Genomic DNA, 25,347 nt, shown 5'->3' on the forward strand with positions numbered 1-25,347 from the left:
AATTATACACGATGGACATTTTTCAGAAGAAAACCTGTGATGTTATAGATATGGATTAAAACTTAACTTTTTATAATTATATTATTACACATCAGGATCCTGTTTTAAATTAAAGGTAAACAATAACTCCACCTGCAATTTGTTCAGCAGGTAAAAGCACCTGCCCCCAATCCTGGGCTGTCATGGTGTAAAGAGTGAACCTACTCACAAGAACACGTGTGTGCCCGTTTGTGCAAGTTACTGTGTGCCTGAACATGGGTGCACTCCCCCCCTCCTCTCTCTCTCTCTTTCTCTCTCTCTCTCTCTCTCTCCCTCTCTCTCTCTCTCTCTCTTTCTCTCTCTCTCTCATTCACACACACACACACACACACACTAAAAACTAAATGATTTTCTATCAATATACCATCCTGACTACAGTAACAAGAAAAAAATCCTCTTCTGTTTTCTTGAAATAATTTGTATATAAGGAAACAGAGCTAGGCACTTTGAATAGTTAAAGCTTGTGGTTGTGAGGAAGGATCCATTCATAGCACTGTACTTTAGGAAGTAAACAGCACTTTCATGTTTGAATTTGGTAGCTCCTTTAGTGATTTACTGCCTTGTGTGTAGAGACATTTTTGATTGAAATGATCTTAAGGCTGAATATGAGATGCAGAGACATGTGCTCAAAGTTGAGACAGAAATGGCAAGTGGCCACATTCCTCAGCGTGTGTCCTTGAGCGAAGCAGGGAACTCAATACCCCAGCAGATGACAAGTTCAAGGATGAGGCCTGTGTTAGTGAACCCTAACTTGGAACACATGAAACCAGCTGAGTTCGAGTGCCCCTGTGAATCATCTTGGAGCATGAGGATTAATGAGGGTATGTGAGTATGTCCTCAGATTCTAATGCATTCCTGCAGGATGGGAATAAGAAATATGAGAACTATTAGACTGAAAGGAGATACAGCATTGTTAATTTCTCGCTATGTGACCATCAGAAGTAAGGTACTTATGGGGCTTCAGTGGCAAGTTACTTTCCCACAATACACCTGCACATGAGAGACAGCTGTACACAGTACATGATTCTGTTCAGTAATGTTCACCAGTTACAAGCAGACTCTTGTAATTCTGTGTTTTTACACTTCCAGCATTACTTTCCAGAACTAACAGGATTATAAATTCAACTCTGTTTATGCTTTGGGCAAATAGCATTATCTAAACAGGGAGATTTAAATAAAATGGTGAATGATACTATTTAGATGCATTCAGATAGTTAAAAACTGTTTGACATTAAACCAAGTATGTAACTTAGAAGTCAGTTGATCTCTGGAAAAGCTGTCTATGTCTATGTTAAGGTTTCATCACTGACACCATCAGGTTAAATGACTGAAATAAGGAATTCAGACTCTCTGTTTAGAACAATTGTAGGTCAAAGTCTTGTGAGAATTGCAAACTCTTTTTGTAGTTCAGGATGAATCGGGACAAGAATACCAGCTGTTTTATTAGATAATGTCTTGGATAAGGTCACTCATGAATGAACATTTTCACACTCTGTATGAATCATGAATAAACACTGAGTTTGTAAAAGAATGACGACAAATGTCTGAGATAGCCCGGAAACAAATTATTGACCATGACCAAATTTAATTCCTAGCCAGGAAAAAGTCTGAACTTCTTGCCAAGCTCCATGTTTTCCAACAGATTAGAAATGAAAACTATAATGAGACACTGAAATACAAGCGCAAAAGTAGCTAATGTACTTGAGATCTGGTCTTACTTTTAAGGAACAAAGTAAATGTCTACTTTTAATTTTCAGACCAGCTGAAAAATTTGGACAACTTATAGAGATCAAAAGAAAACATAAGTTGATACCAGAATTGTTTATGGTTCCTTCAAAAACAACACCCTTCCTTTTCTAAATATCTCTGTATTGTTGGGAAGGAAGGACAAAAGGGTGCTCTCGTTCATGAAGGGTAGACATTAGTAAACTGCCTACCTCCTAGTGTAGTAATGAGATCTACAGAATTTGTTTTAATTGTTCAGTCAAAACACTCTCACAATTTGAAAAGGTCAGTTAAAAAATGGGTGATCACTTTCAGGTTTTCTTTTCATAATACAGAATTCTTTTCTGATGGCCCGAAATGACACAACCATCTGCTAATGACACAACTGCCTTCATCCAAGTCAAAATAGTCCCAGGGAATGAAGCAGAGGTTTGGAAGACTCGCTCCTGATAAATCATGTTCTTTATGCTGACCTTAGCTTTTCCATGCAGAGAACCATGCTGGGAGCCTCTGCAAGACAATTTGAAATTGAACATGAGAGGATTAATTTCTTGCAATGGAGCCATCTCTTACAGCAGCACAATGTGCATGGCTGTTCCGCAGAAATAGCTGAGCGACACTTTTAAGTTAAGAGCAGTTAAGGCGCCTTTTCATAGTAAGTGTTTTTCAGATTTGCTATGGTATTTCACTGAGGAAGTAAGGAATGCATATACATCATGATCAACACGAGGTGCAATATTGTATATGCCATCTCATCTACAAGGTACTATGCTTCCTTCAGTTCACATTGCTTTTCTTGCTTACGTAAGTTGCTTATGCCTATTGTGCATTAGGATATAAATGTCTGTTGGATGCAATTTATGCAAAGGTAAGTGGGGCAGGTAAAAGGACTCCATGGATACAGGTTCCATACCAAGGACCCACATGATGGAAAGAGTGGACATGAGAACTGACTCCCACATATGTGTAATGGCACATACACACAACCATACATTGCAAAATGCAATAAAATATATTGCCAAAGAGAACAAATGGAAAATATGAATGTTCATGATATAGAAGGAAAGAGGTATTTCCATAACGGGACTTGTGAAATATTTGATAATTATATTGTTTTAATTATGAAGAAAATTACTTTATCCATATACCGTAAGAGTTATTTAAACACACACTTGAATTTGGGAGTTATTTGCATACTTTGTAGGGATTTAGGGCAATGTAAAAATATTATCCATTGAATAATTCCATGTATGAGAACTTCGTCCATCAATGGATAGGAATAAATGTGTAGTATGGATTCACAATGACTGTGGGAAATATAACATGATCTAATCACAACACACTGGCAACCATCTTGGCTGTCCATGAAGATAATATGAATGTAAATATAAGTTTTAGCACAGTGGACAAATCTGCATTTATTTTTTGCCTTCAAATAGATTTAGTTTAATTCTTGAATTATCAGGGAAATGTGATAGCTAGTTATTGAATATTAATCACAATATAACACATCCTTTCTTAAATCAATGTCCTTACATAAATTTATCTTCGTTTTTCTTTGATGTGTTTTCAGGGCTGAGACTTGAACCCAGGGCCTCAGGCATGTTAGGCTGCTCTACCACTGAGCTCCCCACCAACACTGGTCTTCACATCTAAAAAGAAATAGATAAGACACACATTACCTTGAGTTTAATTGGCTTTATCAAAACATTTTAAAATAATTATAATAATGTCATCTTTCTCTTGCTCCTCCCAAATATCTAAGTTAAAAAAAAATCCTTAAAAGAAGTATCGTGGGAACTTGTTTTCTTTTATTGGATTTTTCTTTTTTAACTTTAAATGCTATCCCCTTTCCCCCGTTTTCCCTCCAGAAACCCACTATTTCCCCCTGCTTCTAAGAGGGTGCTCCCCTCATGTGTAGGGCATCCAGCCTTCACAGGATCAAGAACCTCTGCTCCCACTGATGCCCGGCAAGGCCATCCTCTGCTACATATGCAGATGGGACTGTAGTGGAGACTTGCATTTCTCTTTGAATTTGCAGAACCTATAGGGTCACTAGCAGTGCAAAAGGTTTCAATTTTCCCACAGTGGTGGAGCAAGATATCTATGCAGAGCTCCAGCTGGCTGCTGCTCAGGGCAAGATTCGCAAGGCCACATTCCAGATTGCCTCAATATTGCAACACAAGAGATTTTACTACATGAAAACAACCATCCTACAATCAAAGAACACAAGGGGGTGTCACTTTCACAACACTCTACAGAGGGAAGCCTCTTGAAAGTCACTATTTTGTCAAGCAACTAGAAAAAGGTGGCAAGACACACATACTAGACAACAAAGTAGTGGGTGCTACGACCGAAGGCTCGCAATTCATTAACCACACGGACATAACTTCCAGCAGTAGCATTCAGGAGTCCCTATACCAAGTGCAAAGCCACAGACTTGGCTGTGGATATAACAGTGGCGGTTTCCAGAGTCTAGGAATTCCAGGCATGAGTATTGTGCACAGCTCTTGTTGTTTTCCCATTATGTTATAACTATAAAATTTATTTTCATCACAGGCAGCCAGGATGGACTGCCAATGGGCTGTGATTTGAATGACATAAGACACAAAAGGAGGTGGGTCTGTGACTCAAGAGGAAGGGACTGAATAAGAGTGAACAGCCACCTGCTTGTACAGATGACAACATTAAGGAATTCTGAGACTGATGGTCCCAGATGTCACCATCAGTGAGAGATGGCTTGTTCAGCTCTTGCTAGATTTTCTAATACTCTTTATGATCTCAGGGGTCCAGAAAGAAGTGTATTTTGCTTGGGTAATATCACATACCCTTCCCTGGGACAGTTCTCAAGATCAGGGAAATGAAATGTTCTGCCTAGCCAGGGCACTGTGAGATCACCCCTGAGTGATTGGAAGTGGTCCAGCCTAATCTTTAGTGGGCAGAGTGATGCTTTCCAGGTAGATCTCTGAGTGCTGTTTGCACCAAAAGAATTGATGTTACTGAACTTTCAAAGGACAGTGAAAGGAAAAAGGCATATGGCCTCCTCTTCTTCTTCCTCCTCCTCTTCCCTGCCTCTCCTCCTCCTCTTCCCTGCCTCTCCTCCTCCTCTCCTCCTCTCCTTCCTCTCTTCCTCCTCCACCCCAGTCCTCCTCCCCTCCTCCTCCCTTCTCCTTCCTCTTTTCCTTCCCCTTCTACTTCTCCTCCTCCTCCCTCTAGGAGACAAGACCTCACCAGGTCATTCTTGTGGTCCTGGGCTTGCAACCTCCCAGCATTGTTCTCCTCACCAAGTGTGTGGATTATAGCAGAGCTCAACCACACACAACTTCCTTACCTCTCCTTGGTCAATTACAATTTTGTTTGTTATTTGATTTTGTCTTGATCATCCAAAACAGCTATCACTGTGATTGAATTTAAAAACTAATTTACATATAAACTAAACTGTAGTCCTTTCCTTAACACCTCCCCTGTTCCCAGGGTACCCACAGCTCTGACTTTGCTTTCTAGCAGCTACACCTCACCCCGGAAATCTGACCTATCTTATGAACCTCCCTGATGAGAAGTAGACCCTCTGATGTCACCCAGCCGGGCAGCTCTCTTCCTACAAGAGAACTTTTGAGCATATCTTTTATAATCAAGGTTTTACTTCCTGTTGAAGCACAATACAAGGCAATGCCTAACCCAATTGTTTGCCTCCTTGTCATTGTGTGAGAAGAGAGTCTTTTGCTCTCGTATAAATCCACACAAGAGAAACTTCTAATCTTTCCCTAACTAAGGAGAGCAATGAAGTCAATCCCCCTGTCTCATTCTTTCTTCTCTATAGGAAGGAGAGGTAAAACCCTAGCTTTCACTCAACTCTATTTTCCTATCTGATAGAATTCAGGTCACCACTCCCTGGTACCCTGACATCTAGTTCTCTGTGATAGTTCTCTATTCACACAAGAAGTTCTGTCATCTGCTCAGGTTGTAAGACTGGGTATTTCCTGTCTCTGAAGTCATCTGGTAAGGAAGGGTCTATGCCTTCAGTGGGAGACTTGCTGACCTCTCTAGCTCCAATTCTTCCTGGCTTGCTGAAACAGTCCTTGACCCATCTCTAGACTGGCAAGAGGGCTGGCCATGACACTTGAGCTACTCAGCAAATACAGGGATTATATTTTCATTACAATGAACGATACTTTGGCCTTACACCCAAGCCACATGCTCCAATCAACATTCTCAGATCCCCAAGTTTTACTGGCTACTCATTGTCCTAATAAACATGACACCTCCATTCCTCTGTCTACATGTTGGAAACTTGGAGTTTCTTCTCCCTCTGAGAAGTCATTTGACCTATTCCCAAAGTCTTCATATCATTCTAGTCCCCAAACTAACTTGTGATAACTGACAGGGCAAGGTTTGATTTCAGTGAGTGCCAAGAAAAGGGACTTCAGAAGGGGCATGTGACTTGCCCATAACGGTAGATGGAGGTTGTAGTGACAGTAGTCATTGAGGCTATACCTCAGAACCAGAGGCACTCACAACCTTGAACTTAAACAATAACCAGAACATTTCGTCCAGTGGTTACTTCCTGTAACTGCCATTTTTTTCAAAAGCCTATGACAATTCAAGCATCCTCATCACACACATGTGGAAGAATTCCAGGCAAAGAGAAATTCGTGTAACCCAGGACCACAATGCCCAGGGCATGTGTTCTAAACTGCCATGACACTGTTGATCAGAAAGATAACAAAATAGCTGCGGGCTTTCCTCCATGACAGCGTGAGCAATCACTCTAGAGTTGGACGTGCTGGTGAATATATGTATATCCCTGCAGCTTCTGTTGTTTCTAAGTACCTCATTGGCTGGGATATTGAATATCACTTCAGATAATGCAAGCCTTAAAGCCTGTCAAACCGAGACAGCCCATGCACCTGCACCCAGCTGTCCACTCCTCCAGCAGTTCTGGGCAGCTGTCAGGGTTCCCACTCTTTCCCACATAGCCAAGAGTATCAAGCTACATGTCAAAAATGTCCCGCTATGTCCAAAATAAGATGGCAGATATTAAATAAGCCCGCCTCATCACTGTATATGCCTTTGACCCTTAGCCAGGCAATTATGAACGGTGCAAACAAGTTCTTGGATATGTCTATTGAGGTTACTTAGTATGTATGTGATATAGACATGGGCATTTTGAAAAGTACAATGTTCATCAAGTCTTAGTGTCTCAGATCCATATCAGAATGTGTTCCTGTATGTTTATGGGAATGTGAATCTGTGCAAGGTCAGCAGAAGCTAGCAGAAAAGAGGAGAAAAACACCAACGGCCATTCTGTACACACTCTACCCTGCACTGCCTTACCCTGTCTCGTGCTGAGAGTTGGTCTGAACTATTTTACTTAGTATTGCTTTCTTCTGGGTAGTTTCATTTTTTCTCCAAGTGTTTTCAAGAAACAAAGACAAAAACAGGGAATGGGGAACAGTACTGAGTATTTTGTGTGTCATCTGAACCATTTTCTCCTGTGTTGTAGATGAAATAAGGGAAGTCCAGATAAAACCACCTCTGTAATACAGGGTTCATGACCAGAACACAGAAAATTCAGGACAGTTCTGAAACACTGTAAGGATGTCAATGGAGGAATTAATCACCACATCTCATTAGCTTAACTGTTTTTCTCATTAATAGATTGAAAATAATTGGTATTGTCACATCATCTACTGATTAGGTGTGCCAAAATGACTCTTTTTTGAATCTCAATGTTAAGATTTCTGTTGTCTAAAAAGTTACTCCAAGGATTAACGAACAATACAGAAACTAAACACATTTTGTTTATTTTTATTCCCCTAGAAGCTTTTACAAAAGGATTAAGGCATATCACTTTGTAATCAGACACAAGGACATGAGCCCATGCCTCTTAGAAGCTCCTGCTCTTGGAAGCTGGAGAGAAGGCTTTGCAGACACTGCTATCCTTAGGCCAGACACTAGCGCTGGAATGACTCAGCTTTTGCCATGGGAAACCTAACCACAGAGAAGCTGCAGAGGAAGAGGGAGAGACAAGAGTGAAAGGCACAGGAATGTGGTTTACCTCCACAGGCGGGTGAGGTAGATGGCAGCGCTGGAATAGCACTGCTGAATCCCAGTAGGTAGTTGCTTGCTGGCTTTTTTGCCTTCCATTGACTCATTTGTGTGTGTGTGTGTCTGTCTGTCTGTGTGTCTGTCTCTGTGTGTGTGTCTGTCTGTCTGTCTGTCTGTGTGTCTGTCTCTGTGTGTGTGTCTGTGTGTGTGTGCACGCACGCATACACACCAGACAACAACTCTAGGTGCTACCCTCTGAGGTTGGGTTTCTCAGTACCCTAGAAGGTACTGATTAGACTCCTCTACTTGACCAGAAAGCCCCAGGGGTCTGCCCTTCTCTGCCATTTCGTTGCTGGAATTGCAAAGGGACTGCCATGTTCGGCATTCTCGATTAGTAATCTAGTCCTGTGTTGTGTCGCACGGCTGTGGTAGACGCCATGACGAAGAGTATCAAAGAATTTGTTTCATCTTATACTTCCATATCAAATTCAGTCACTGAGGGAAGTCAGGGCAGGAATGCAAGGCAGGAACCTAGAGACAGGAACTGAGGCGGACCAAGAGGAATGCAGTCACTCAGCTAGCTTGATCCCTGTAGCTTTTTTTTTTTTTAATATAAGGGTGAATTTCAGGGGTGGCAGCAATCAGTGAGCTAAGTCGCCCCACATCAATGTTTAGCCACCCCCCCTCCAGAAAAGCCAGAGACTTGTCTAGAGGTCAATTTTATGGATGTGTTCTCTCTGTTGAGATTCTTTCTTTCTGGGTGGTCTTTGTTTTAAATGGTGGAAAAAACAGTACATGTGGATGGTAGGGGCTAAATTCAGATTTTCATGCCACAGGGACACCTCCCCGGCCCTGGCCTGATTACTGGGCCATAGGAAAGCGGAAACTCCAGAGAGTGGGCAAGCATGGGGCTGTTTGTCATTCCTCAGCATCCTCCTAGCTCACGGGAGCAAGAGAATGAGAACATGGTGAATGCCCTGCCGCTGGATTTCATGATGTGAAAATGCACAGCAGGAATCAAAGCCATGCAGGGTAATATCATAAAAATGGTACCTGAAAAGTAAACTTTTTTCAAGTAAATGTAAAACAACATTGAGCAAAGAAAGGCAGGGGAGGTGGTGCAGTGGGGTGGCACTTGCCCCACAAGCATAAGGATGCCCAGAACCCTCATAAGAGGCAGGGTGTGGCTGTATGTGATTTAAGACCAATGCTGAGAGAGCAGAGATGAGAAGGTTCAGTGAGAGGCCCCATCTCATGGGGATAAGGTGGAAAACCAAAGAGAAGTATGTTCCTCTGACATCCACAATCAAGCACGCAAACACATGCACACATTCATGACTAAGAGAGAGAGAGAGAGAGAGAGAGAGAGAGAGAGAGAGAGAGAGAGAGATCTGCACTATAAAGCCTTCCTCTCTGTATATCACAAAGCTGTTCTTGGAAAGTGAGGTGGAGTTAGAACAGACCCAAATAAAGCCAAGGTGTTCATCACCAGCAGAGCTGCCCAGAAAAAAAAATGCTCAGTGGCACATGTGTGATAAGGAAGGATTCTTCAGTGAACTGAAGCCACAAAAGGATTTCAATAAAGCCCAATACATAGGTACCTAACAAAATCCATCCATTATATAAAGCGATGGTTTGTAACTGTGCTCTTCATTTTCCACTTTAAGAGACAAAATTATTAAAATAAAAGTGTCAGCCTTAAAGGTAGCACTACTACTGTGTGGTCTGTTCACCCTTTTCTTTTTAAATTTGTGTATAAGATAAAAGACAAGTGCATCTCAGAACATTACATGTTTTGGGCTATGCCATGTATAAAGAGGAGATTTTGTGTCCACCACAACTGAAAACTGAGAGGTAGAAGTGTGAAAATGCAGGCGCACGTGGCGTTGAAAGGTGGGTAGTTAAGTTGCTTGTAAGCTCCGGTCAGAAAGTCGGGAGAACTTAGAGCTTGGTGCAGAAAGACAGTAAAATAGTGATGTATGACTGGGAGGCCACAAAGCGGAGGAGAGTTACATTAATCTCTCCTTATTAGTGATTACTTTAAATATAAGTGGATTCAGCTCTCCCAGTTAAGAAAATAAATTAGAAAACAAGAATCTTAATAAGCATTAAAACATTTAAGCAACAATCAAAGTATATACCCTCTACGAAAGTCTTAATTTAGACCCAAAGAAAGGGAGATTGCTAAAAGGTTACTGGAGACAAAGATATTATATGTTTGTAATACTAGTAACAGAGTAATTGGTATAATAATTTTAAATATTCATGCAACTCAAAGATCATCAAAATGTGCAAAGAAAAACCTACAGAACTGAAAGAAGAGGTATTTGTACAGTTGTGTATGTCAATACCCTGAATTGATTATACAGAACGTAATTATACAGAGGATAAATAAATGACTTCCTGGTTCAACAGCAGCTTATGTGACTCCAGAAGATAAATTGGAAGTAAGGACCTAATAAGGCAAGAAGTGAAGTAGATCTAATAGACATGGACAGAACTCTGACTAACAAGAGAATGTATGTTCTCCCCAAGAGTCCATGGGATACTTTGCAGCATAGACTACATGAGAAATCAGATTACATATTGATATGTTTAAAACCATAAATAACTCAGCAAGTATATTCTTCAGTGAAGTTAGACATCTAAAACTCAAAGTTGTGAAAATTTAAAAACATAGTTTTAAACAGCTGATTAAAGTTGAAATTAAATTTAAAAGGAAGTTAAAATATACTTAACAGAAAAGTGCAAATAAAAATGTGCTGTGTCATAACTTACACAACACAGCCAAACAATGCTAATGGAGAAATTCACTGCTACAGGCACATAAAAGCAAACGGCTAGGGTTGCAGCTGAACGGCAGAACGCTCAACACTCGTCTAACATTGCCTCAGACCTGGTTTGGATTTCCAGAAGCAGAAAATTTAAATAACCTAAATTTCCATCTTAATGAACGAGAGGCACGAGTGAACCCAAAGACTGAGCAGAGTAAAAAGGAATAGAGACTAGAGCAGAGATCAGAACCAGAAATGTAGTATGGAAAATAAAGTGCAGGTTTTGGTTTGGGCTGTGCATTGTGTCACGATGGAGTGTCATGTCCTCAACAACTGACAGTGGTGAGAGAGAGCTGGAAAGACATGTCGTTTTATGTGGTGTTGAAATGAAGATCGTTAATGTGCTATCAGTTCCAGTCAGAGTGTATGAACTTAAGTGGCTTGGTGAAACCAGACATTGGTCCTTTGAAAAGATCAACAAACATGATAGAACTTAAGCTACATGGATAATGAAAAAAGGCTTATTAGACGGATGAACTAAGGTATTGCCATGTTTTTATAATCTTGTTAGCTAATTAACAGTCACAGCTCGGCAAATTGAAAAAAATTAAAGAACTATAACTAGTCCCTCTCTGATAGTTTTGTTATTGTTGATGTTGTGTTGCTGTTGTTGTTGCTGTTGTTGTTGTTGTTGTTGTATTGTTTTATAAAGAAGATACCAAGCTTCCTAATCCATCCAATGAGGGATAAGCACCATTTTAACCCCAAACCCAACAGATGTTTCTGAAAGTAAGAACTATAGGTAAATCCCTCTTACGAACAATGCTGCATAATTCTCAGCAGAGTGGTAACAAACCAAGTTCAATACCACGTCGGACCATGACCAAGTGAGACTAACTCCTGGAATGCAAAATGTTTCAACACTGATTAATGTTGCAGATAGAGAATAGAGAACTCCTAGAAAGCAAAACTAATAGAGAATGAACAACTGACTCAAAATTGGGCAAAATGCTCGAATGTACATTTTCCTTTAGGCATTAATACAAGTGGCCAATAAACACATGCAAAGACGATCAACATTGCAAACCTTTAACCATATGTAAATTAAAGCTAAAATGAAATGGAGATTTCTAAAAAATAAATAAAACTAAAATTGAAACTAGAGCTACCATATGACCCAGCTATACCACTCCCGAGTGTTTATCCCCAGGACTGTAAGTCAACATTCTTGCACATCCGTGTTTATAGATGCGCTACTCACACTGGCTAAGAAACAAAACCAGCTTGCATCCCCAATCACAGATGAATGGACAAGGAAAATGCTGTATACATACAAAATGAGATTTCATGCAGCCAGCAGGAAAAAATGAAATCATGACATTTGTAGAAAAGTGGATGCAAATTGAAATCATTATGCTAAGTGAAATAAGCCAGACTGAGAAAGACAAGAACCATCTCTCATCAACGGAGTCTAGATTTAAAATCACATGTATGCATGTGTATCTGCACGTTTATAGGTGTATGTTTGTATGTCATCAAATTAGAAAGTTGTTCACAAGAGAAAAGATGGAGATGTTAAAAATGTAGAAAAAGAGAAGCTACTAGAAAACATTTAATAGGAAAGCAGAAGAGAGGAGCATCTGAGGGAAGGAAGAGAGGAAGTAGCTGGAAGGAGGAAGGAGAGCAATAGGAAATAATCACTTGTATTACGGGGATGCTATCATGGAAAACATTGCCTATAATGCCAGTCACAAACAAGAGAAAGAAAGAAGAAAGAGACAGACAGACAAAGGAGGACAGGGAGAGACAGAGAGACAGAAAGACTGAGAAAACAAGGTTGAGAGGACCTTACAGAGGCCAGGAATAGCACCTGACTCTTGCAGACTGGGAAATCTCAGAGCTTACAGGGAACTGGGGTCACAGTCCAGAGGAATCTTGGAATGGCTGTAGAGAGTCCTTGAACTGAGTTGGTTCCAACTCTTCCCATGCCTCTGGTATGACTCATCCTGATTGTCAATTTGACTGGATGTGGAACCACCCATGAGACCAGCCTCTGTGTGGGGGATTTCCTTGTTAACTGGAGTGGGAAAATCTACCCTAAGTGGAGGCAGTGCCCTTCTGTGCTGTCTCAACAAGGAGAGCCAAGGGGCGGGTAACTTTTGCTTCTGCTTGTCTTTACATCTCTCTGGAAGTTAATCTCTCCTGTTCCTAGTTCATCTACTCTCATGCTGCCACTGCCACGGCCACAGCTGATGCCATCCCTTGGAGCCATCTGAATCCAACTTCTCCAACATGGACTCAAGATCAGTGGTTCTCAGGAATCCTCCAGGCTTTCAAGTTGGGACTGAAGTATCCAGCATCATGGCTGGAGAAGTTCACAGTTCCTGTTACCTCCAGTGTGAAAACAGCCATTGTTGGTCTACCCAGCCCACATAGTGTAGGATGATCTAATAAATACATAATATAAGTTTATTATATGTTCCTTCTATCTATTCTGTGTCCCTCTAGAGAACCCTGACTAGGTGTGTGTGTGTGTGTGTGTGTGTGTGTGTGTGTGTGTGTGTGGTGTATGACATCATACTATTTCTAATAGTATGATCATACTATTTATCTGCATCCTGGAACAAAGATAAATACAAATATCCAGGACCAAGAAGGCAAGTGTCACTGTCTGGCATTCAACAAAAAGTTACCAGGGAGGCAAGAAAATAAGGAATTATAGCCTGTAGTTAAGAGAAATACCTATTTACCTTGACCCAGCGTCAGGAAAGCATGTGGGGCTGCCAGGGCCTGTCCAGGCCTGCCTCTCCATGGTGCCTTCCCTGTCTAGAGACCTGGAACAGTTTTTCTATGCTCACAGGATTATCTTATTCTCTTGTATAGAAAGGATTCAACTTCTGGATGTTCCTGCTGGGAGCCAACACAGAGGATAGACATTCACGTTCTGTTCCACAACAGGCCCAGAGATTTTTTTTTAAGACACATCATCTTTTGCCTTTCTAAATTTCATTTTTCCATTCTGCTCCTCATTGCTGTTTTGGAGCATGGGGAAAGCCTCCAGTGTAGTCACACCAGATGTCAACCAGCAGTCCTCCCACCTGTCAGCTCCTGAGAGCCCCTCTCCCCCTCACTGATACAGGTTAGGCCTGATGGACTTTCACACCTCTGGTTACTGCCCTTCTCCCTCTGGCTTTCCCTCTCTTCTCTCTTACCATTTTATATGTGGACATAAATTCTTCTGAATCTATGCTAGTTGTTTTTAAATAAGACAGCCCAGGTCAAGCATTCATGAAATTTTATGAAGATCCAGAATTCTTCTCAACTAGAGAAACACTATTTAAAGATTGATTTCATGTTTGTAAGAAGAAAACAGGGTTGTCTGGCTTTAACAATAAATGCAGTTCCTTAGATTGCTGTTGTAGTTATGCATACTGTGTACATGAAATAGATGGATAAACAAGAAATGTTCTTTCAAAGCCCTTCCAGTTGGTAAGACATGTGCTCATGGATAAGTGTCAGTAGAAGAGAAGATAGACCATGTAGACATAAACTCTGTTTAGGTGAAGGACAAGCAATGGCTTGAGTGTGGCCTCAGTTCAGCACTATTTGCAGATGGCACTGTGTTCGTGTGCTTGTGCCTTCAAACACCCAATATGTAGGAGGGTCCTTTCCTGAACAGTCTGATTCTGGGGACACAAAATGCTCTCTGCCACCACCGAGCTTACAATTTAATTTTCCTGTTTTGTTTTTAACATTACTCTCTTTCTTGGAGGAAATGGCTAAGACGTGGTAACCTAGGGACAGAAATGTGAAACAGGGCACAAAGACTTCCTCATCCCTGTTTTCAACAACTTCCTCAAGCTCTCCTTTAAGAGTGGGACTGAAAAAGAAGTATAGCACAGCACCCCCTTTTGTTTGTATTTTTATTTTGCTAAATAGAACGGCATAAATTATCTTTAAAACCTTATTGCGTTTAGATGGATAACGCCGACTGGGGATAGGAAAGTAAACCTTATATGTAAATGAGCCAGGTCTGTCTCTTACAGAAAAGGACATTGGCAGATGATGCTGGATCCCTGTTCTCTGACAACACCACGTGTCTGCTACCTGAGAGCATCCTCTGGCATTTGGAACTTTCCTAGTTTTTACGTGGTTCTCCATAGAGCATGAGCCATGGGTAAAGGTGAAAATGGTGTCAGCCAGTTTCTAAAATGCAAGTCCTGCGAACATAGCCCAAGACGTGGGAGAGGACACAAGAGAAGAGGGGACCACTATAGGACATATGAGGCTCAGAGAGACTGTAGTGCCCTCAATGACTGGAGCTGCACATAACCACTCTGGACTCTCAACATACAGGCTGTACATAGGCAACACATTCCTGAAGGCTTAGCAGACAGTGAGATGTAGGCCAGATAGTGACTGCAGAGAGGTAAACCAATGTCCGCCACCAAAGGGTCCTCTCCGGTACCTGCCATGTGGTAGGGGAACATTTCCTTCTCTAGTAACCTCACGATTTTATCAAGTAAGACTTTAGACCACACACTGGACACTGGAGTTCTGTATTACAACCTCAAGAATTGGCTCAGTAACTGTTTTCACACTTCCAATTCCTGTCAATCAAATCAAAAGTACTTAAAAAGGAGGAAGTCCCCTCCAGAGATGGGACTTTCTTAGCCTTTGCCTAAGAATTTTTTAAAAGATTAAAAAAGAAAGATTGTTCTCAGACCCAAGAGCCAAAGCTCTCACCAGGCAGCTCATCCTCCAGGATTCCCCAACACCATTCTCCAACATCATTCTGCCGGTTCCAAAGGCACAACAAAGCCTTTGGGGACCTTCCTTTCAGAGGCACGCCTTCTAAGGGACTGGAATTCCTTGGTAGGCTAATCCTGTAGGCAAAGAGATGTATAGAAAGCACACAATATCTCTGGAGTTTGGAGCTCCCTAAAAATCAGAAAAATACTGCTTTAAATTTTTTTCCAACACTGGTTGACTCTTTAGGCATCCTCACAATGGAGGAGACTGCCAACTGGGTGCTTGGCTTATACTTTAAATGAAGAGAGAGTCAGGAATGAGATGCACCTCCCTATCCCCAACTACCCACCAAGCATTTTGTTTTTATTTATTTCTGGTAAAGAGTGTTTTTGTTTTTTTGGTTTTTTTATTTTGGTTTTTTGTTTTTTTAAGATATTGCCTTACACATAGCCCAGGCTCATCTTAAACTTAGGATCCTCCTTCCTCAACCTCCTGATGCTGGCACAGCCTGACTAGCCTCACCTTCAGTCTTTGTTTTTCATTGCTGTGTTTTTGATTTACATAATTCCCCCACTTGCTCTCCCTCCACACCTTCCCCAGCTCCCTGTCTTGCTCCCTGTTTGTTAACGAATGCATGATCACATACTTAAATACAGCATGCTGGGCCCTTTTGGCGCTGCTCTGTGTGTCAGTTGGTGCTGAGCACTTGGCATTGGACAACTGATTAGCGGCTTCTCCCCGGGGAAGACTATCCTGCACTAGTCTAGGGAGAGAAGGTTGAGAGATCCTCCCATCCGCATGTGGGTGTCAGTTGCAACGGTAATTATTCAGGTCCTGAGACTGATTATGCCAAGGATTCCAGCCATTGCTCCCACCAGACCTGATGGCTGGTAACCTTCTGAAGGCAACCATTCACAGGAATAGCTTTCTCTGGTGCAACAACCATGACAATGACGACGACGACGACGACGACGACGACGACAACAGCTGCAGCAACAACACAAGAGCTGACTTGAACCTGGAGGGGACTCACAGGTTTCAGTACAGTTTCTAATAAGGACCTAAGCCTGTGGAGACTTGAGCCTAACCCTGTGCCAGGCAAGAGGAGTCCAGCACAAGAGTGCAAGTGCATGAAACGCCACATGGCTAATGGTAGCTGTGGCCTACCTTTCATCTTCCTCTCTTAGGAATTGTACTCACATGCAAGTATTGTCCTGAGAAAGCGAACAACACAGCACTGTAGCCCAGACTGTGAGGGTTATGAACCAAAATCTACATTTGCATTGCGTGCGTGCATGCCTGTGTGTGTGTGTGTGTGTGTGTGTGTGAGAGAGAGAGAGAGAGAGAGAGAGAGAGAGAGACAGACAGACAGACACACAGACAGACAGACAGACAGAGACGTGTGTGTGTGTGTGTGTGTGTGCATGTGTGTGTGTGTGTGTGATGTATGGTATGCTGTATTTGTGTGTATGTTTGTGTATGTGTGTATGGTGTGTGTGTGAGAGAGAGAGAGACAGACAGACAGAGAGACAGAGATGTGTGTGTGTGTGTGTGAGAGAGAGAGAGACAGACAGACAGACAGACAGACAGACAGACAGAGACGTGTGTGTGTGTGTGTGCATGTGTGTGTGTGTGTGTGTGTGTGATGTATGGTATGCTGTATTTGTGTGTATGTTTGTGTATGTGTGTATGGTGTGTGTGTGAGAGAGAGAGAGACAGACAGACAGAGAGACAGAGACGTGTGTGTGTGTGTATGTGTGTGTGTGTGTGTGTGTGCTTCTCTAATAAAGGGCTCTGTAATTCCCACCGGAAGTGTTTGCTGGCCCTTGGAGCTGCAGAGTTTCTTATGGTTAGGTGCAGGTGCTGAGGTGCAAGGAGAGTGAGACCAATGTTACTCTCTGCTATGTACTGCCCCTGGGTGTTTCCTCCAGAATTTGCCCTCCAAGGAGCCAGAAGACAGCTTTACAGATGCCCTGCAAACCACATGCTCGGCTCCCGGCTGCATAGTGAACCCCAACCTCAGTCACACAGAATAGTGAACCCCAACCTTAGTCATCCAGAAGGAATATAAGCTTTATCAAAAACTAGGTAATTCTTAACTTTTAAACCACGTATAATTTAAAGGGTGACATTTTCTTAGTGTGTTTTATTCTCAGATGGGCATTATGCTCAGTAAGTCAACGAGGCTTTTCTCATGTTTTATTCATTAACATCTTCAGTATTCAATGTGTACTGGACACTGACCTGAACTACCTGACTACCCTGCAAATACTCATCGAGACTGCCACCTGTGCAGCATCTGTTACATAGATCAAGAATGTTCTTTTTTTTTTCCTTTTTTTCTTTATTAACTTGAGTATTTCTTATTTACATTTCGAATGTTATTCCCTGTCTCGGTTTCCAGGCCAACATCCCCCTAACCCCTCCCCCTCCCCTTCTATATTGGTGTTCCCCTCCCCATCCTCCCCCCATTACCGGCCTCCCCTCAACAATCACCCCCTCACTGGGGGTTCAGTCTTAGCAGGACCCAGGGCTTCCCCTTCCACTGGTGCTCTTACTAGGCTATTCATTGCTATCTATGAGGTTGGAGACCAGGGTCAGTCCATGTATAGTGTTTGGGTAGTGGCTTAGTCCCTGGACGCTCTGGTTGCTTGGCATTGTTGTTCATATGGGGTCTCGAGTCCCTTCAAGCTCTTCCAGTTCTTTCTCTGATTCCTTCAACGGGGGTCCTGTTCTCAGTTCAGTAGTTTGCTGCTGGCATTCGCCTATGTATTTGCTGTATTCTGGCTGTGTCTCTCAGGAGAGATCTACTTCTTTGCTTCATCCATCTTATCTAATTGGGTGGCTGTATATGTATGGGCCACATGTGGGGCAGGCTCTGAATGGGTGTTCCTTCTGCCTCTGTTTTAATCGTTGCCTCCCTATTCCCTCCCAAGGGTATTCTTGTTCCCCTTTTAAAGAAGGAGTGAAGCATTCACATTTTGATCATCCCTCTTGAGTTTCATGTGTTCTGTGCATCTAGGGTAATTCAAACATTTGGGCTAATAGCCACTTATCAATGAGTGTATACCATGTGTGTTTTTCTGTGATTGGGTTACCTCACACAGGATGATATTTTCCAGTTCCCTCCATTTGCCTATGAATTTCATAAAGTCATTGTTTTTGATAGCTGAGTAATATTCCATTGTGTAGATGTACCACATTTTCTGTATCCATTCCTCTGTTGAAGGGCATCTGGGTTCTTTCCAGCTTCTGGCTATTATAAATAAGGCTGCTATGAACATAGTGGAGCATGTGTCTTTTTATATGTTGGGGCATCTTTTGTGTATATGCTCAAGAGAGGTATAGCTGGTTCCTCAGGTAGTTCAATGTCCAATTTTCTGAGGAACCTCCAGATTGATTTCCAGAATGGTTATACCAACAATGGAGGAGTGTTCCTCTTTCTCAACATCCTTGCCAGCATTTGCTGTCACCTGAGTTTTTGATCTTAGCCATTCTCACTGGTGTGAGGTGAAATCTCAGGCCAAGAATGTTCTTAAATTTTCATTTTTCTAGATCAAGGAACAAATGTCCAAATGTATTCAGAATTCTTCCAGCCAAGCGTCTCTAAGACTCATAGAAGAAGGGGACTGCCCACCTAGGTAGATTCCCCACAAGAGTTTAGTCTGCAACTACATTCTATATGGTTTTCATTTGGCCACAGAAAATAGAGGAGCCCCACCCATCTCCAGTGGTTCATACCAAGATCTCACTGAGGAGCAGGACAGGAGGTGAGGATGATCACATCTGTTCTCAGAAAGTGACACCCCAGCTACCAGTTCACTTAAAAGTCCTGCATTTCGTGTGCTTTGTGACATAAGGGCTTCTCAGTGTTCTATGTCACAAAGTCACCCTCCTGTACACCTCAATATCCTCTAATGATAAGTCACTAAGGGACTTACTCATCCCCTTTTTATACCCAGTTTGGAAAGTAAGAATTAAAGAAGTGCTCCTGTTTCGTAGTGAGGAAAAGAACTGGAGTAAGGAGAAAGTTTCTAATGAAGTCGCGTTTGCCTCTCTCTTAGTAAAAGCCCTTATGGGAGCTGTGGGAACTATTTTAGGATGGGACAGTAAACTGTAAGGCAGTAGCACATCTTGGTGCTAGTTTTAGCCCAGAGCAAGCCCTGATGGAGAGAGAGAGAGAGAGCATAAGCACTGTCCTTGTAAGTAGACAAGACAAGGTTCTAGAGGAATAAGAAATATTAGCGCTGAGTGGTCCTCTGGGATTGATTCTTACACAGGCTGTTGCTCCTAAGTCTCGTTTTCCATTACGAAAAACTAACATGGGCTGGGGGCATGGTACAGGGGTAAAGCATTTGTGAAGCACATGCAAGGCCTGAATTCTAGGCCCAGAATCACATATCTTACATATGCATATTATTCTTTCTCTTCCCCCCCCTCTCTCACACACACACATTTTATAAACAGTTTCTGTTTTAAAATTATATATACATATTTTTCAATAGCTAAGTATAGTGATGTGTCCTGGCGACCCCCTCACTTGGGAGGGTGAAACAGAAAAATTGTCCTACCTGTATCCAGCCTGGAAGAAGTAAAGGGTTCCAAGTCAACCAATAGCAGATAACAAGAACTTGGCTGAAAAGAATTAATATGTGAAATGAGATTACCAAAAGAAGGCAGCAGGAAAACACAGATGAGGGAATATAATAAAACATATTAGTGTTTTTTATGAGGTAATATCAGCCACACACATACCACTTGCACAGTTAGAAGATATGGCTTAAAAATGTCGAGAGTGACTATAAATAATAGACCATAGTACATGACTTTTACAAATTTATAATTTTAAAGTGCAGGCAAGCAGAATTGATTTCAGAGTGCTTTATTGGTGCAAAAATAAAGACATTACTGTTCACCTACAATGTGTGGTGACATCAAAACAATGGGAAAATACAGATTTCAAGAGAACTGCACTGCGCTGTGATGCTCTCTGGGTTTTCAGGATGCTACAAGGAGAAGGAAAAAGCCAAGTGTTACGAATGTGTAAAGAGGGGACAGACTCTGAACATTGCAAACACACAGCGCAGACCGCAGCTGCACACTAATACAACCTAAACAAGAGGCCCACTGGTCTCCCTCCTGCATCTCGCCTGAGGAAAGCCAAGGAATGAAGCCACCACTAGACTAGAAATAAAATGGTCCTAAAAGTGAAAGCGAAAGGAAACCAAAGTAGAATGGGGTTTGTAAAGGTGAGGAGAAAGGTTTTCATTCCCAGGAGACAGTCACAGGGAAAGAAAAGGACAGGAGGAGAGCCTGGGAGGATGGAGGAGGAGAGTGCTCCGGAGAACATGGCTAAACTGCTAGGATCAGGCAGCTTCTCGGAAGGAGAAACTGGCCTTGATTCTCACAGCACTGAGGCTGGGCAGTTTGGGGAACTGTTTAGAGAAATGCGGCGTGCCCCCCACCATCAATCTTTCCTACGGAAAGGCTTTGTTCTGCACCTGTGTAAACAACCCAGAGTTTTAAAACCTATATGCCTGCCCCTAATGTGTGAGAGTATGTATTTATAGTGATAGCTTCAAGTCATCTATGCGTAACACCTCTGCCGTCCGTCTTTCCGTCTTTCCGCCTGCACCCACCTGCCCCACCCCCTTTTGCCTGGCCGAGCTTGCCTACAGCTGAGTTGAAGCAGTCCAAAGGACTTGCCACCCTGTGCCAAATACAGCTACATTTCCCCACCCCAGAAAATCTGAGGGCCAAGGAATGACCCTTTGACTCAAATTGTCTCCCTATGAGTACCTCTCTTACTCTACCCCCAACCAAAACTTCCAAACACTTCGCAAATGGTAACTAGCAGGAGGGGCTGTGTACAATGCCTATGAGGGGAGGCATAGCCTAGAGACAAGTTCAGCCCCCACCAGCCACCTGCTAAGATACTTCAGGCTCAGGGTTCAGCTACTTGTTCTATAAAGACTAGAATTTACCAGGCGCTCCTGCCTCCCAGGTATCTATCTGCTTGACCCACTCTCATCTGCAACCGGTGAGCCAAGAGACCAAGCAGCTGAACAGGAAAGAAACTGGCTTCCTCCTGGTAAGTTAGGGCAGTCATACCCCAACCCCCCCTTTTTAAAGTTTGACATTTTATGTGTTTACATTTCAAATATCATCCCTCCCCTCCCTCTCCATTCCCCGTCCCTCTGCTTTTATGAAGTTGCTCCCATTCTCACCCACCCACGCCCACCTCAAGACCCTGGCGTTCCCCTACACTGGGGCATCAAGCCTTCACAGGACCAAGGGCTTCTCCTCCTATTGTTGCCAGACAATGTCATCCTCTGCTACACATGCAGCTGAGCCATGGGTCCCTCCATGTGTACTCTTTTGTTGGGGGTTTAGTTCCTGGGAGCTCTGGGGGAGTCTGGTTGGTATGGTTGTTCTTCCCATGGGGTTGCAGACTCCTTCAGCTCCTTCAGTCCTTTCTCTAGCTCCTCCAGTGGGGTCCTTGTGCTCAATCCTATGGTTAGCTGCAGCCATCCCAACCCTTTAAGGGCTAAATTTATCTGTCACAAAGTGGGAGCCCTGACAGACACCTGTATCTGATTGCTAAGGAAGTCCTTCACCTTGAGCACTCTCCAGTCTGTCTTCCACCTTAGAAATGAGCCTGGGTGGGGATGGGGAATGGGCGGAGCTTGTTTTGTCCCGCTGGGGCAGGGGAAGGTAAGGTAAACGTTTTGTTGTGAATTGAAATGCAACAGAATTCTAGGGGCGGTTTGGTCTTCCCTTTTGTTTTGTTTTTGGTCTTTCTTCTTCCCTTTCCCCTCTCCTTTCTCTTCAATTTTGGCAAGGCAACTGTGCTGACATATTATTCTGCATCCAAGAGTTTGCTCTCAAAGCGTTGGGTCAGAGTCCACAATTTAATCAAGCGGGGGTGGGGGGTGGAACTCTTACAATAGTGGGAAATAACGTCCTTGTCCTTTGATGTGTGGTGAGGAGGCTTGTGGCTACTGAAATGCTAAACGCAGATTCCTGGTCCTACTTCTCAGCACTGCCAGTGATTTTGCAAGATGGACCTAATAACGTGTAACTTTCAGATATTGTTTGAAGATGAAACGAGCCAAAATAGAAAAAAAAAAAAAAAAAAGAAGTGCCACGTGAATCATAAAGGTGTGGGGGAACAGGGCTAGGGGTCAAGATATTCAGGTTGTTGGAGCTGCTCCTTGAATTTCGCACTTTCTCTCACTCATTCAGCGAAGCCTTGCATAAGCAAATACACCTCATGAGCGATGAACTTGAACAACAGGCCCAAACTGGGAGTCAAGCAGCAGTGGACATGCCGGGATTCTTAAGTGCCCACTAAGACGGCTGCAGGTGAAAATGGGATGAGTAGGAAAAAGATCCTTTGTCTTTTTTGTCCCCAAATCTCATCTACCTCGCACTGAGACTGTGCGAACAGTTGTGGGCCTAGAGGTCCAAGTCTCAGCCTTGCAAGCACACACATTCCTTGCCCCCGCCCCATAACCTAACCGCCGGGTTCAGAAAAACGATCCCCACCCCTTCCACGCCCCTGCCCCACCTCTTGTCCCCTTTCAAACCCCCTCTACTTTGCCGGGGGTGGTTTGTCCCAAAGAGTACAGATAAATAGTTCTGTCAAAAGGCGTAGCTCGCGGCTGTACTTCTGGATCCGGAGTCAAGTTCAGCAGAGCCCTGGGCTGGAGGGTCAGCAGCCAATTGCGCCCGCTCCAGGCTCCCAGATCACTGGGGAGCTGCAGTGCCGCAAACCCGGGTCTCTGGATCTCCCCTGAGCTCTCCCACGCCCTGTCCTCTGTCAGAGAGAAGAAGCCGGAGAGGGCGAGACTGGCCGGGGCGGAGAAAGGCGGGCGCGCGTGGGCGCCAGGGAATAGGCGATGTCCACCGGCTCGGTGAGTGACCCCGAAGACACGGAGATGCGGGGGCTGCAGCGGGTCTACCCGGCCCCCGCCTCCAAGAGGCCACCCCTGCTCCGCACGGAGCGCAGTTACGCCTCGCCCAGCGACAACTCTTCGGCGGAGGAGGAGGACCCCGACGGCGAAGAGGAGCCCGGCACCGTGGGAGCCGCGGGAGGCTGCAAGAGAAAGCGGCCCCGTGGGGCTGACGCCAGCGGCGCAGGTGGCGGTGCGGGCAGCACCGGGAAGAAGGCGCTCCCGCCCAAGGGCTCGGCCGCCGAGTGCAAGCAGTCACAGCGGAACGCGGCCAACGCCCGCGAACGCGCCCGGATGCGCGTGCTGAGCAAAGCTTTCTCCAGACTCAAGACCAGCCTGCCTTGGGTGCCGCCGGACACCAAGCTTTCCAAACTGGACACGCTGCGTTTGGCTTCCAGCTACATCGCGCACCTGCGCCAGCTGCTGCAGGAGGACCGCTACGAGGATAGCTATGTGCACCCCGTGAACCTGGTAGGGATGCTGCGCGTGAGGCCCGGGGACAGGAGGTTTCTGGAACCGGTGGTAAGGAATCTGGTTTAGTGGCCCCCAAATCAAGTCAAGAGGAGCCAGTGATTTTCTGGGAGATTTCCAGGATCAGTGTCCTGGTCCTTTGCCAGGTGACAGCTATCTGTTAACATCCTACTTCCGGGGTAAAGTGTGGCTCCCCACTTGGGAGTATTTCTATGTTTTTTAGGCCAAAAATGGGGAGCCCTCAGTTGTCCAACTTTTTCCAGACAACAACCTAGCAGGTTAGAATCGCCAGTGTTGCTTTCTTTAAAGAAGGGGTGGGGGTGGGAGGAATCTAACTTTTTTAAAGTAAATGTTTGAATGGTTTTAAACAAAAGAAAAGAAAGCATTAACTCAGGGTAGTTTTCCTGGACGCGATTGTCCGGAAAGTCCCTGTCTAATCTGCCAGCTCCCTGAGCTTGGGAAGGATCTCATCCAAACTTATTCAGAAGCGAAAGGCAGCATGTGTGTATGGGGGAGGGGACATTAAATCACAGAATGGGCAAACCATGAAGAAGCATGAATGTACGCTGTCCGTCTCAAATAATCAGTAACCAGTAGGATTAAAAATCTAATCGAAGGACAGGACACACAAATTTCCAGAACGTTAATAAAAGCCAGGGACCTCCGGAGTTCCCTTGGTTTCATTTTGTGATTGTTTCATCTCGGTAACTGATGCTCATTTTGATTTTTTTCAGACGTGGCCATTCGTGGTCTCTGGACGCCCAGACTCTGATACCAAAGATGTTTCTGCAGCCAACAGGCTTTGTGGAACTTCAGCTTAGATGGACAGCAACACTGCTGGATGGATTGTGTTAAATGCAAAGGACTGGGCCAAGGAAGTCCCATCGATTCCGGACCTTCTCCTTTCCCTGTGTTTGTGAACAAGACAGGTGACAAGTGTGGTTGCCCTCCTGGAACACAGGTGGCCATGGCTACTTGAATCAGTTCAAAAACCTGTAGCCAAAGAGAGCCCAGTTTTGGGGAAAGGGGATATCTGGAGATTCAGCTCCTTCCCACCCACACTGTCCCTGAAGTCTTTTCTTACTGCCTATTTGGGGATACACACTTCACCCCTGTAATCAGGTCACCATGCCACAGCACAGCTTCTGTTTTTCCAGGGTTGCACTGTTCTTCCTGGTCCAAGGACTGCACATGATGGGCAGCTGGGGCTGGGGCTGGGGCTGGGGCTGGGGCTGGAGCTGGGGCTGGGGCTGGAGCTGGTCTCTATTATACTGGTTTCTACCCAGTGCATGGTGCTTAGTGGTCCTGGCAATGCTGCAGTACCATGGTAACTAACATATGTAAATAAATTTATTTTTTTATGAACAAAACATGCGTTGTGAAAGTCTTTTCTAAGGCTGTTCGGTGTAGAAATCAACTTTAAATGGGTAGGACTCTCCCCTCTCAATTGGCTGTCACTATGCCGGAAGCATGTGACAGTCTCAGTTTAGTTGGATTTCCAATAGCTCTTGTTCTCATCTCCATCCTGTTGGCAGACATAAATGAGAGGCTCACTCTGTAAACCTGGCTGGCACTGAGTTCAT

General features: G+C 43.8%; 1 protein-coding gene and 1 long non-coding RNA gene across 7 annotated transcripts; one reads left to right on the top strand and one right to left on the bottom strand.

Moving 5' to 3' along the window:
• Positions 1 to 1,464: 1,464 nt before the first annotated feature.
• Positions 1,465 to 19,151, bottom strand: LOC102555885 (uncharacterized). 2 transcript variants are annotated; one of them, XR_015621391.1, is made up of 4 exons: positions 19,080 to 19,142; positions 13,337 to 13,496; positions 3,301 to 3,416; positions 1,465 to 2,274 (listed from the first exon to the last, which is right to left on the bottom strand). It is a non-coding gene; the product is annotated as an uncharacterized LOC102555885 (long non-coding RNA). The 2 variants fall into 2 exon arrangements; XR_015621390.1 differs by lacking the exon at positions 13,337 to 13,496 and having other exon boundaries at positions 19,080 to 19,151.
• A 114-nt stretch (positions 19,152 to 19,265) lies between these two features.
• Positions 19,266 to 25,134, top strand: Msc (musculin). Of its 5 annotated transcripts, none has more exons than XR_015619621.1 (5): positions 19,266 to 19,357; positions 21,343 to 21,429; positions 22,584 to 22,703; positions 23,165 to 24,042; positions 24,499 to 25,134. XR_015619621.1 is itself a non-coding variant. In XM_087548614.1 (5 exons), exons 4-5 carry the CDS (start codon positions 23,240 to 23,242, stop codon positions 24,583 to 24,585), a joined length of 663 nt encoding a protein of 220 aa, XP_087404740.1. In that variant the 5' UTR covers positions 19,266 to 19,357; positions 21,343 to 21,429; positions 22,584 to 22,703; positions 23,165 to 23,239; the 3' UTR covers positions 24,586 to 25,134.
• Positions 25,135 to 25,347: the final 213 nt, after the last annotated feature.

This window comes from Rattus norvegicus, chromosome 5 (assembly GCF_021556685.1).
Source record: "Rattus norvegicus strain SHRSP/BbbUtx chromosome 5, alternate assembly SHRSP_T2T, whole genome shotgun sequence".
NCBI lineage: Eukaryota > Metazoa > Chordata > Mammalia > Rodentia > Muridae > Rattus > Rattus norvegicus.

Coding starts and splice junctions, on each gene's coding strand:
- Msc (XM_087548614.1), top strand. CDS start 23,240: ATGTCCACCGGCTCGGTGAGTGACCCCGAAGACACGGAGATGCGGGGG. Junction 23,816..24,498: donor GGAGGTTTCTGGAACCGGTG/GTAAGGAATCTG, acceptor GATTTTTTTCAG/ACGTGGCCATTCGTGGTCTC.